This window comes from Tripterygium wilfordii, chromosome 13 (assembly GCF_013401445.1).
Source record: "Tripterygium wilfordii isolate XIE 37 chromosome 13, ASM1340144v1, whole genome shotgun sequence".
NCBI lineage: Eukaryota > Viridiplantae > Streptophyta > Magnoliopsida > Celastrales > Celastraceae > Tripterygium > Tripterygium wilfordii.
In genome coordinates, this window is record NC_052244.1 from 10,539,027 (window position 1) to 10,552,374 (window position 13,348).

The 13,348-nt window shown below is 38.6% G+C and overlaps 2 protein-coding genes and 1 pseudogene across 2 annotated transcripts; 2 read left to right on the forward strand and 1 right to left on the reverse strand.

The window, feature by feature from the left end:
* Window positions 1-512: 512 nt before the first annotated feature.
* Window positions 513-3,991, forward strand: LOC120012222 (pentatricopeptide repeat-containing protein At4g39530). Its single transcript, XM_038863546.1, has one exon. It carries the CDS (start codon window positions 603-605, stop codon window positions 3,222-3,224), a length of 2,622 nt encoding a protein of 873 aa, XP_038719474.1. The 5' UTR covers window positions 513-602; the 3' UTR covers window positions 3,225-3,991.
* Window positions 3,992-7,552: 3,561 nt separating this feature from the next.
* LOC120012561 lies at window positions 7,553-9,721 on the forward strand (annotated as a pseudogene).
* Window positions 9,531-12,139, reverse strand: LOC120012091. Its single transcript, XM_038863349.1, has 3 exons — window positions 11,928-12,139; window positions 10,917-11,156; window positions 9,531-9,813 (listed from the first exon to the last, which is right to left on the reverse strand). Exons 1-3 carry the CDS (start codon window positions 11,943-11,945, stop codon window positions 9,766-9,768), a joined length of 306 nt encoding a protein of 101 aa, XP_038719277.1. The 5' UTR covers window positions 11,946-12,139; the 3' UTR covers window positions 9,531-9,765.
* Window positions 12,140-13,348: the final 1,209 nt, after the last annotated feature.

The following is a 13,348-nucleotide window of genomic DNA, read 5'->3' on the forward strand; positions in this document are numbered from 1 at the left end:
ATTTAATTTTATTTATTTATTTAATGAGAAGGATTTTAATAACACTATTCCTTCATCAGTGGAACAAATTTTACTTGCACATACAAAAATATACAAATATGAGGGATAATCTTGGAATTATATGAAATTACAAGGGACAATAAGGAGAATAATTTGCACATGCTCCAAAAAAGCTACGCAAGAGTAGCATTTGGATGTTGGAGGAAAATGTTGATTAAAAGTGTCTCGAACTATGTGCAATTCAATTGTTGTTTGGTTACATCTAGCATTCATACTCAAAAGTAGTAGAAATGCCTTACAAAAATGTGTTCCAAACTAGCCCATAGTGTTTACAGTTTAGGTATTATGATATTTCTTTAAAATTTATTTTATTATAATATTATTAACACCAAAATACTCAATAATACATTTTAAATCATAATTTAACATAATTTGGAGGATTGGAGTAAATTATATTACCCCATGGAGAAAAAAATAAGTGGTGCTAGAGAGTAGACATCTCCATGTTGTGCTCCGCGGCCCATCTTATTTAACAAACGAGCCCTAAAATAAAGCTTGCAGATGAGTCGATTGGGCCGCTCGTGGCTTTCGTACGGCAGCCCATGAGCAGTTATGTGGATTCCGCCAATCACCATCCATACATGCCGGTGACCGTTGAAGTGGAAGAGAGGTGTGAATATGCAATGAGAAGCCACTGCCTCTGTTTCAAAAGCTTTCTCAACTCAGCTCACAAGCATTCCTTGAAGTTCTCTACTTCGGCATCTTCTCTTATTCTTCAATCACAAAACCCATATCTCCCAACCCTCGAAGTTCCAGACAGAAGGCGCGAACTCGAGAGACTGTTACTGTCACCCCCTCAAAATCATGACCCCGTCGCCTCCTACAAGCAAGTCCACGCCCAAGTTGTTGTTTCCGGATTTGAAGCCTTTTCTTTTTTTGGCAATATTCTCATCAACGGGTATTCAAAGGCTGCTTGTTTGCGGGAGGCACGTAAATTGTTTGATAAAATGCCTATCCGAAATTTGGTTTCTTGGTCTTCAGTGATTTCGATGTATGCAAAACATGGTTTTGGTGAGGAGGCTTTACTGGTTTTTCTTGAATTCTTGAAATGCTATGATGAGACTCCCAATGAATATATCCTAGCCAGCGTAATTCGTGCCTGTGCGCAACTGGGTGGTGGTGGTAGTGAAGGTGGACAATTGCATGGCTACGTTGTTAAAAGTGGTTTTGAACAAGAAGTCTACGTGGGCACCACTTTAGTTGATTATTACGCTAAAATTGGCAGTACAGATGAAGCAAGGATGGTTTTCGATAGCTTGTCTGTGAAAACTACCGTTACGTGGACTACAATTATTACGTCATATGTGAAAGGTGGTAACGGCGAAGTCTCGTTGAAGTTGTTTAACCAAATGAGGGAAAATAATGTTGTCCCTGACAAATATGTACTGTCCAGTGCCTTGAGTGCGTGCTCCATGCTTCGATTTATTGAAGGTGGCAAGCAAGTTCATGCTCATGTGTTGAGGAGAGGAGGAGAAATGGATCTTTCAGTTACTAATGTGCTACTAGATTTTTACACAAAGTGTGGCAGAGTAAAAACTGCGAGAAAACTATTTGATCAGATGGCTGTACGAAATGCAATTTCATGGACTACAATGATAGCCGGGTATATGCAGAATTCCCTTAATAGGAAAGCAATGAAGCTTCTTGCTGAGATGACATGTCTGGGTTGGAAACCTGATGGCTTTGCTTGCACCAGTGTTCTTACATCATGCGGCTCACTTGAGGCTTTAGAACAGGGAAAGCAAGTGCATGCTTATACCATAAAGGTCAATCTTGAGTATGATGATTTTGTGAAAAATGGTTTGATCGACATGTACTCAAAATGCAATTCCTTGACTGATGCAAGAAGAGTTTTCGATGTTATGGATGACCACAATGTGATATCTTACAATGCAATGATTGAAGGGTACTCCAGACTGGAGAAGTTGCCTGAAGCATTGGAACTGTTCTATGAAATGAGGCTTAGGTTGTTCCCACCAGGCCTTTTGACATTTGTTAGCCTTCTCGGTGTATCTGCTGCATTATCAGTCTTGGAATTGAGTCGGCAGATTCATGCTCTGATCATCAAATTTGGGGTTTCTTTTGATATATTTGCTGGCAGTGCTCTGATAGATGTTTATTCCAAGTGTTCACGTATTAAAGACGCAAGGCTCATATTTGAGGAGATGAATGACAAAGATATTGTAGTGTGGAATGCAATGTTTTCTGGCTATGTTCAACAGTTAGAAAGTGAGGAGGCTCTTAAACTCTACTCAAAGTTACAGTTATCAAAACAAGAACCTGATGAATTCACTTTTGCTGCTCTAGTTGGAGCAACAAGTAATCTCGCAAGTCTCCAACATGGTCAGCAGTTCCATAATCAGCTCATCAAAGTGGGTCTAGACTTCAATCCATTTGTCACAAGTGTGCTTGTCGATATGTATGCTAAGTGTGGAAGCGTTGAAGAGGCTCGTAGAGCATTTAGTTCTACACTTCAGAGAGATGTCGTGTGTTGGAATTCTATGATTTCAACATATGCACATAATGGAGAAGCTGAGAAGGCTCTTCATGTTTTTAGAGAGATGATAAATGAGGGAATAACCCCTACCTATATCACATTTGTGGGTGTTCTAACAGCATGTGGCCATGCAGGTTTAGTAGAAGAAGGCCTTCGTAACTTTGAATTGATGTCGAGTTTTGGAATAGAACCAGGGACAGAGCACTATGCTTCCGTGGTTTCCCTTTTTGGTCGAGCAGGTAAACTATATGAAGCAAGGGAGTTCATTGAAAAAATGCCTGTGAAGCCAGAAGCAGTGGTATGGAGGAGCTTGCTCGGTGCATGTAGGATTGCTGGTAATGTTGAGCTAGGAAAATATGCAGCAGAGATGGCAATATCAGATGATCCACAGGACAGTGGGTCATACATCTTACTTTCAAATATTTTTGCTTCTAAAAGCATGTGGGTGGATGTCAAGAAGATGAGAGAGAGAATGGACCTCAACAGAGTAGTCAAAGAACCTGGTTGTAGTTGGATTGAAGCCAATAATAAGGTTAATGTGTTTATTGCTAGGGATAAAACTCACTGCGAGGCTGATTTGATTTACTCGCTTCTGGATAATTTGATTATGCATATGAAAGGGATTGGTTATATACATGATACTATTACCCTTCTGGTTAATGATTGAGGGAAAAAGGTGTGAGCATTTGCTCCTGGAAAAATTTGAGCACTAGCACTCTTGAGTCTTGACCTATAATCTGATTAGACCTTGCATCATCAGCTGAGAAAGTGGAAACTTCTTCGGGCTACTCGAAGTGGAAATTGAGATTATTACAGCTTTAGCATCTGAAATTTTTTACCCAACTGTCAGATAGAATAGAAGCTGCTTTGGCAGCCGGGCGCTTACTCCCTCTCTGTGCCATGTGCATTGTGACAGTCCTTAGTGAGAAGGAAAAGGTCCTCTGGGACATGTTGGGCTAGGATTTGGAGTAGTTTGATGCAGTTGAAGTGGTGCTGCAGAACCAAACACCTTGCCAGTGAGAGGGGGAGGCAGCACAGCCATTTCCAAACAAAAACTGATCCGGGTTTTATCAAACGACTCGAGCTTCTTAGGCATGGTGACAAAAGGGGTAAGATTATAGGACATAGGTGGCTTATTGCAGCTACTTGAATCGTTAATCAGCAACGCATAGAAGGGTAGCGTGAAGTGATGATATGCTTTCTGAATTGCGAGCAAGTAGATCAATGAGATGGCCGTGATAAAATGGAATGCCCTATTTTGCCTATTTTTTCTTGGTCTTAATCCAGTGGGATTAAGAATTTATTTGAAGTCAACTGATGAGGAATTTCAATGTAAAATTCTGGTTGGAGCCAGTTACGTAATTTATATATGTTGTTATGGAACCATGAGTAACATAATCAGATTTGACCGAGATTGTGGAGGTTCTGAATGCATGTTTTGGTTCCTGCAGGACTTGAGATGACTGTGATGCAGAAATATGGGGAAAAAGAGAATGAAATGAAACTCTGTAACCATAATTTTGAGGTAACTGATAATATACACCCCCTTCCCCTCAACCTCAGTTGCTCCTCCTCTCACTTACAGTAACCATTACCGAAGCTCAAAGTACAACCCATTACCTACCTACCCAACTAAGAAAACAAAGCCATGCCAACCAGACCCAACGTCAAGGTATGCTTGCATATTTACTTTATTAAAAAACCATCATCCTTCAAATGTCCGAATTGTGGCATGAGTTGTAAATAAGATTTCAATTAATTGTAGGAAATATACCTTGATTGATTCTTTCAATTTCTTGATTGAAAGAATCACGGGATACACAGAATTAGGAGTGTAGGTGTAAATATTTCCTTTGACTTTGTACACTTTCCTTATTCTAGCGTAGGTTTGTACCTATTAATATACACCTCCATATGGAGAGAAGTAATACAATGAAAATATTCTCCAATACTACGTGTTAACATGGTATCGGAGCCGAGGTTCTAACCCTAGAAATTTATATTGACGGCGTTGCCTTTGCCTTTGTCTTTGTCATACTTTTGCCCAAGTTGCTACCTGTGCCTTCTCATTTATCCGTGTCTTTGCCATATCAATTCACCTTTACCATGCCTTGTCTTCTTCCTATATTGATTGTCCTTATCATAGCCCTGCCTTGTCTTTTTGATATAACTTTTGTTCAACAATGTCTCTTTGCCATACCACCAACCCACTGTGCATTGACCTCTTGCTTTTTTTTTTCTTTTTTTTTTTTCCTATCAATTATAATGGCCACCTCATATGCAAATACCACCGCCTTGGTTGTAGTCCCTAAACCCTTCAATATCACCCAACAAGACATGACACTGCAAATCACTCCAGAGCAATTAGATGGATCTAACTATGATGCTTGGTCTCATAGTGCCCGATTATATATCACTGGTCGTGACAAATCTGGATACAAAAATGGAAAGAAGAAGGCTCCAAAGGAAGATGATGTCTCATTCGATACGTGGAATGAGGAAAATAGTATGGTATTATCTTGGCTTCTCAATTCCATGGCCAAGAATATTCGTACTATTTTTAGCCGTCTGGATACAACCCAAGCTGTCTGGAATACGGTCATGAAGACCTTTACTGTGGACCAAGATTCTTCTCGACTATATGCCTTGCGTCGTAAGAGTTTTGGGACTACTCAGAATGGTGGATCTTTGACAGAATATTATGGTGCCCTACAAACTATATGGCAGGAAATTGATGCCCTCCACCTGAGTAAGATGACAAAACCTGAGTATGTGGTTGCCCGACAAGAAAAGGTGAATGAAGAAAGGTTGTATGATTTTCTTGCCGGCCTTGATTCACACCTCGACAATGTTCGTAGCAAGGTATTGACTACAACACCCCTACCATCTCTTTTTGAGGCATATGCTTTGATATTTGCTGAAGTAAACAGGCAAACTATTATGATGGGTGGTCTCCCTGAGGGAACTGCCATGAAAGGGTCATTTCACTCATCTCGACCTCCTGTGTTCAAATCTGACGTAAGGAAGTTTGACACCAAGAAGGCCAATGACCTCAAGTGCACCTTTTGTGGAGACAAAAATCATGTTCGTGGAAAATGCTTTAAACTTAATGGGTATCCAGAATGGTGGGCAGATTTCAAGGCGAATAAAAAAGGGGAAGGAACAGCTAAGGTTGTCAATACTCCAAATGGGGATTCATCAACTCCATCTGCGTGTTTAACTGCATCAGGTACTCATAGTTCTGCTTTAAGTATCTCTGCTTCTACTCAGGATAGTACATGGATAATTGATACAGGTGCAACTGATCATATGACTAATGATCCTACCAAGTTTACGACTTTGTCTAGTAATTCCCCCAAACACCGTATTACTAATGTCAATGGCATCTCTTCTCCGGTTGTTGGTATTGGTTCTGTCTTTGTTACTCCTAAACTATCTTTGCCCTCCACCTTATTGGTTCCATCATTGGATTGCAATCTATTATCTGTTGGTCTCTTACTTGATCAATTTCATTGTTCTGCCTCCTTTTTCCCTACTCATTGTTATTTTCAGGACCTTCTCACCAAGGAGACGATTGGGCGTGGTGAAAGACGAGGGGGGCTATATTATTTGGACACTGCATTAAAGGATCATAAATAAGAGGGACAAGCTCATGCTATTGAGAGTGACATATCTTCAAAAGAGAAACAAATTTGGTTGTGGCACAGACGTCTAGGACATCCTTCATTTGGTTATCTTAAGTACCTTTTTCCATCATTGTTTTCACATTCTAATGAGTTGGCTTTTAAGTGTTAAACATGTGTTTTGGCAAAGAGCCATCGTACTACTTTCCATTTAAATATGAATAAAGTTGATGTCCCGTTTGCATTGATTCATTCCGATGTTTGGGGTCCGTCTAAAATCTCCACTTCAAGAGAAAAAAGGTGGTTTATAGCTTTTATTGATGACTGCACTCGTATGACATGGGTTTTTTTACTTAACCACAAACGTGAAGTGTGTTCTGTTTTTCAAGAATTCTACAAGGTGATTCTGAATCAATTTAAGACTACCATACAAGTTCTTCGTTCAAATAATGGAAGAGAATATTTGAATCATGGCCTTACAACATTCTTCAAGACCTATGGCATCATTCACCAAACTATCTGTCCCCACTCACCACAACAGAATGGGGTCGCTAAGCGGAAAAATAGGCACCTATTAGAAGTGGCCCGTTCTCTGCTCATTGAGAATCATGTACCCAAATATCTTTGGGGGATGCTATTTGTTCCGCTGTGTACCTCATCAACCGGGTCCCCTCTTGCATACTTCAATTTCAGACATCACTTCAGGTTTTGGCTACTCATTTTCATCTCCTTGCCATACATGACTTACACCAAAGGTTTTTGGGTGTCTTGCCTATGTTCATCTTCATTCTCATGAATGATCCAAACTTGATCCTCGTGCACTAAAGTGTGTGTTTATTGGTTATTCCCCATCTCAAAAAGGTTATAAATGTTTTCACCCTCCTTCTTGAAAGACTTTTGTGACCATGGACGTATTTTTTGAAGAAGATTTGACTTATTTTTCCACTCCATCAGTTGGCCCTTCACTTCCGGGGGGATAGTAGACTCGGAAGGTAATGACCAACTTAGCGGCTTATTTTTTGACAAAGTACATGATAGTGGTAATGTGTCTATTATTGATGATGATAATGCACCTGCTATGGTTGATGGTAATGTACCTGCTAATGTCACCAATACACCTACTGATGACTCTATTGTGGATGGTAATGCACCTGCTGATGTCCCTATTGTTGATTCATCTATTGATGAGTATCAAGATATGGTCCCTACAGTTGACAATGCATCTGCTGATGTCCCTATTGTTGATTCACCTATTGATGAGTATCAAGATATTGTCCCTATAAATGATACTAATTTAGTAGCCCCTCCTCCGTCTAGACCATCCTAACCGGCTTCTAATGAGATCCTCGAGGTAACTTTTGATCCTACCTATATGGTGTATGATACATTAAATTATAATGATTCTTTTGCACCTCAAAAATATAACCTTCCTCCTAGAACAACTCGTGGAATACCAAAAAACCAATACGTTCTTGATTTGCATGCCAAAGCTAAATATCCCATTAGTAATCATGTGTCGTCCCATAGGTTGTCCAAGTCATATGAATCTTTTGGGTATCATTTATCTTCTGTATCTATTCCAAGTAAGTTGCAGGATGCTTTAACATATACCAAAGCAATGACTGAAGAAATGGATGCCCTTGGAAAAAACTCCACGTGGGAGTTAGTTCCTTTACCAAGTGGAAAAAAGACCGTGGGATGTAAGTGGGTCTTTACCATCAAACAGAAAGCCGACGGCTCAATTGAAAGATACAAAGCAAGATTAGTGGCAAAAGGCTATACTCAGACTTTTGGAGTGGATTATCGAGAAACTTTTGCCCCCAATAGCAAAGATCAACACAATTCGTGTACTTCTTTCCTTAGCGGCTAATCTTGATTGACCTCTATTACAACTCGACGTGAAGAATGCATTCTTGCATGGAGATCTTAAAGAAGAAGTGTATATGGACCTTCCTCCAGGTTTACCTCCTAGTGCTAACAAACGTGTAGTATATGGGTTGAAGAAATCACTGTATGGATTAAAACAGTCCCCTCAAGCTTGGTTTGGGAGATTCACTATGTCTATGAAACACTTTGGATACAGACAGAGCAATTCTGACCATACCCTGTTTCTGAAACATAGGAAAGGTAAAGTTACTGCCTTAATTATGTATGTCGATGATATGGTTGTCACAGGAGATGATGGAGATGAAATTGTCAAGTTACAACGTTACCTTGCTGCTGAGTTTGAAATAAAGGAGCTAAGTGATCTCAAGTACTTTCTCGAGATTGAAGTTGCTAGATCAAAGGATGGCATATTTTTATCTCAAAGAAGTATGTCCTTGATTTGTTAACTGAAATGGGAATGCTGGAATGTAAGCCTGTTGACACTCCTATTGAACAGAATCACAAATTGTCTGAATGTCCTGATCAGGTGCCTGCAAATAAGGAGCGATATCAAAGGCTTGTGGGAAAGCTCATCTATTTAGCTCATACATGACCAGATATAACATATGCAGTAAGTGTTGTTAGTCAGTTCATGCATGCCCCGAGTGAAGCTCATATGGATGTCGTGACCCGAATATTAAGATACTTGAAGTCCTCACCCGGAAAAGGTATGATATTCTCTAAGCATGATCACTTGGATGTAGAAGGATATACAGATGTTGATTGGGCCGGTTCTGTTACTAATAGACGATCCACCTTTGGGTACTTTACTTTTGTTGGTGGCAATCTCGTTACATGGCGAAGTAAGAAACAGAAAGTGGTTGCAAGATCAAGTGCAGAAGCAGAGTACCATGGTATGGCTCAAGGAATATGTGAACTATTACGGTTACGATATTTGTTGAAAGATTTAGGTTTTAAACCTAAGAAAGCCATGCGTCTTTATTGCGACAATACTGCGGCTATCAATGTTGCGAAAAATCCGATGCAACATGACCGGACTAAACATATGGAAGTAGATTAACATTTGATTAAGGAAAAATTGGAAGCTGCTATTATCGAGATACCATTCGTGAAGACAAAAGACCAATTAGCAGACATCCTTAGGAAAGCAAGACCAATTAGCAGACATCCTTAGGAAAGCAGTATCCAGTAAGGTGTTCTACAACTCACTTGACAAGTTGGTCATGAGCGTTATCTACGCACCAACTTGAGAGGGGGTGTTGGCATGAGTTGTAAATAAGATTTCAATTAATTGTAGGAAATATACCTTGATTGATTCTTGATTGAAAGAATCACGGGATACACAGAATTAGGAGTGTAGGTGTGAATATTTCCTTTAATATTGTACACTTTCCTTATTCTAGCGTAGGTTTGTACCTATTAATATACACCACCAGTTGGAGAGAAGTAATACAATGAAAATATTCTCCAATACTACGTGTCTAACACGAATATCCATTAACGATGTACATGTTTCAAGCTCATTTACAGTCGAATAAAGTTTCAAACCATGAAGTCCACAAAGATTTGCAGGATGTAATGTAGGAGAAAGGAATAGATAAACATTTGAGAATGCGGGGAACAAAAACAAAAAGGGGACTGGGGCAGTTCTCAATACATCATCATTACGTGAGACTTGAAATACATCTGAATGGAAGCTCAGGCTTTCACACAACAGTTGAAGTAGCTGAGAAAGCTCCTCCTCGTCTGTCAAAGAAAATTAAGAATTACTACTCAGCCAACTCAAGAGCTAATAACTTAAGTAACTGTGGAACCAATACAGTAATACCTCATAATCCAAGGAATTAATTATGTTTTTTCACTTAAAGAGAAGGAGAAACTTTACGACATTTTTGCAAATCTTATGAATGCTTCTGTGGGTAAAGGACAGACACCATACACTTGTGCATGTAACTATGTAGGTTTTGTATTCATTCAGAAAACCATAAAAAAGAAAAATGTATGTATTCATTCTATGAGGGGTAGCATCACTGGCCCATATCATATGGCCTAAAACTTTGGTTGCATGTGCGCCACTTGTATTTACAAGTGACCTAGGTACAAACAGAGGATATCACTCCAAGCACATATATCCAGTACCACAACAGCCGTTTCCAAGGAGTATCTTAAAAGAATTTCTAAATTATAAAATAATATAGTCCTAATGGTCATGTATGTAAGCCTCACATTTGCTTAAGATATCATGAATGCATAATCAAACAAAAATATAGTTTGTCCAGAAACAAAATTGTCAATCAATTCTTACATTATTATTGCCATCTACCCAAATTGTTGATTAAAACAAAGGAGAATCTTCTACCATTTCAAACACTAAAATTTGAGAAAAAGAAGAGGAAACCAAAGGAAAACCATCCATTCTCAAGCATGAGAGCATGATCAAGTCATTTTGAAGTCACATGACAATAAGAACTACTCGGCATGAAATTTTTAAGAGCTTCACAAGATCAGAGTAGATCAACATACTGCATAGATTATCATTTTCTAATAGTAACACATAACAAACACTCCCCAAACATCAGCCTATTTCCTTATGACTGCTACCTGGTTGACTACCAATAGTGGAAAAAGGCATCTAGAAAGCAGTTAAGTAGTTGCCACCTAAATCTAATTAAGTACCAGCAATGTAGATCCCGTTTATTTAATACAAATTAATAAGAGATCTCCCCCACAATCCCTCCACCACATGAATGCTCCATTATTGACAAATTTAAACTGCTCAACTACCCATATACAGTATTTTCATTGCACAACTAAAGAGAAGAGATTAGTTAGGCAAAAAAAAATCTTACAGCGGGGGAGTCATGGTTCTGGTGGTGGTAATGGTGGTGGTGATCATTGTGGGCAGTGGTTTCAGTGGAGGTTGGCTTTGACATGAGCTCTTCTTCATTTCCAAGACTGACTCTTGACACATCCCTCTTGTTCTGTTTCCTCATTTCCCTGATTTTGGAAAAGTCAAGTGAGTAGTCTGGCAATGGTCCCTTCTGGTCCCAGTCCCCAAATTGCGGCACTGATAGCCATGGAGCATTTTTCTATGAACAAGATTGAAAATGGGAAATTTATTACCAAGTCAATCAAAAGAATTAACAAACATTTCTCATTCAAGTTGCTGATTTAATTTCTTCTCGAAAACCCATATATCAGAAAATGAATCTTGACAGAACCAACCAAGTAATTTCCATGGACAGACTAATCCATCAAAAAGGATTAACAGCTTACATGTTATTGGTTCTCAGCAAATTACTATTTTAATAAGCATATAATTCCAGTCTTTCAATGCAAGTTTATGATATTTGTTCGGTTCGGTCTACCAAGATGTATAATAGAAAAATGTAGAAAGAAAAAGAGAGAAGAAAAATCAACTGACCATGTAAACGGTTGAGATTCAGGAAAGAAAAAAAGACAGGAGGAACTTTGACTGTTTATAAAATTAAAAAAGCGAAATAATTATTTGAAAAAAATTTAAAAGAACTGTAGCTTGCTTGAGACCCAGAAAACAAGGGATCGATCGATCGATTAGGAGTACACACTCCTAAATCATTTTTTTTCCCTTTTAAATAGCAGGCGGAATCTCGCATGCAGCTCTGTTTCACCACTGACAAAGCAAAGTAAGCATCCGAACTTCAAATCCAAAAATTTCATCTTACTTGCTATCAAAATTCTTACTTGAATCCGAAAACACAACAAGAAGATAAGATTCAAACCATTTTCTGAGAAACCAAACAGTAAATCAGTAAAGACAAACACATCACCCACAATAACACACACGCACATAGAAGCAAACAGGGGAATGGGAATCAGACCTCCTTCCGGTCTTCCATGGAAGTAACTGATACGAGAAGCTCAAGCGAGATGTGGGGATTGAAGATAATTGCGGAGACAGTTATAAAGCAGAATCAAAATTGGTTTACAGGTAAAGAACAGCGAGAAAGCAGAGAGGGTTCCCTTTTTAGGGCAGGAAACTGTGAAACGGACAGCACCCTTAAAATTGCCTCTCTTTCTTTCTTAGTTTCTTTAAACTTTATGTTAATCACAATCGATATTTATAATACTTTCGAGATTACCGTTACAGGTCCGTGCCTTCAGTCTTATTACGAGAAAGCCACTCCCTCTGGTAGTCCCGTCGTCAGGCTTCTTTCTTAGCTGGCAAAAAGATTCGTCTTTACAACGCTGTCTTAACGCGGTTATGCTTCCATCCGACATCGTTTCATTATCATCAAGATCAAGTGGAGAGGAAGTCTCATGAAATCTTTGAATGATTCATAAGGAGACAATAACATTTAACCGAGTCGATAGGATAGGATTATAGGACCATCAATTTTCCATTTTTGGACAAGAAAGAAGCCATTTATGGATATTAAAAGAAAGTTGGTATAGTCTATTTTTCAATATCTTTGTGTTTTTAGGAGAGAAAATAAATTTTGAGCTTTTTGGATTGAGCTGAAGTTCGAAAAGTTGACCTATAAAAAACTTTATGAAACACAAAAATGCAGACGCGACATCGTCTCCCTTACCAAGGTGCTTTAGAGCATCCACAATGGTGTTATATTTAACATTGTTAACAATACTTTTTGGATAAATATAGTGTTATACTCTCACAATGGATATAATGGAGTGTATTTCAAGTACTTGAAATGTTACTTTTTTGATAAATATAGCGCTACATGCACATAATGGGTGAAAAATGACACTTGAAAATTTAGTTGTGGAAAAATGATACTTGAGAGTTGGAGTATATATATAGTTGATGAATAGTGAAGAGAGAGATGATGAAAATGAAGAGAAATGTGATGAAAATGAAGAAAGAGAAGATTAAAAGGAAAAGAGAAGTGATGAAAAGGAAGAGAGAGATGATGAAAAGGAAGAGAGAGAAAATAGAGAAAATGAATATAGAGTGTTGGAATTTATGGAGTGTTGATGAATAGAATTATTATGGGACCCACTCGTCCAATTAAATTGTGCCACATAGGAGAGAGGAGAAGAGAGAGAATAATTTTGAAGTGCTGTATTATATTATACTACTGTGGATGCTCTTAGATAGGTTTCCAATGCATTGCTAAAATGATGGCTCGCTTCAAAGAGTGTACTCCCAAGTCCCATGCATAAAAAAAGGTATCGTCAAAAGTAATACCCTAACACAATTGACAAAATATATGAAGACCTTGCTAATACAAAAAGGTCAATCCATACCGCTAGCATACCATATTTTCAGTTAAAATTATCA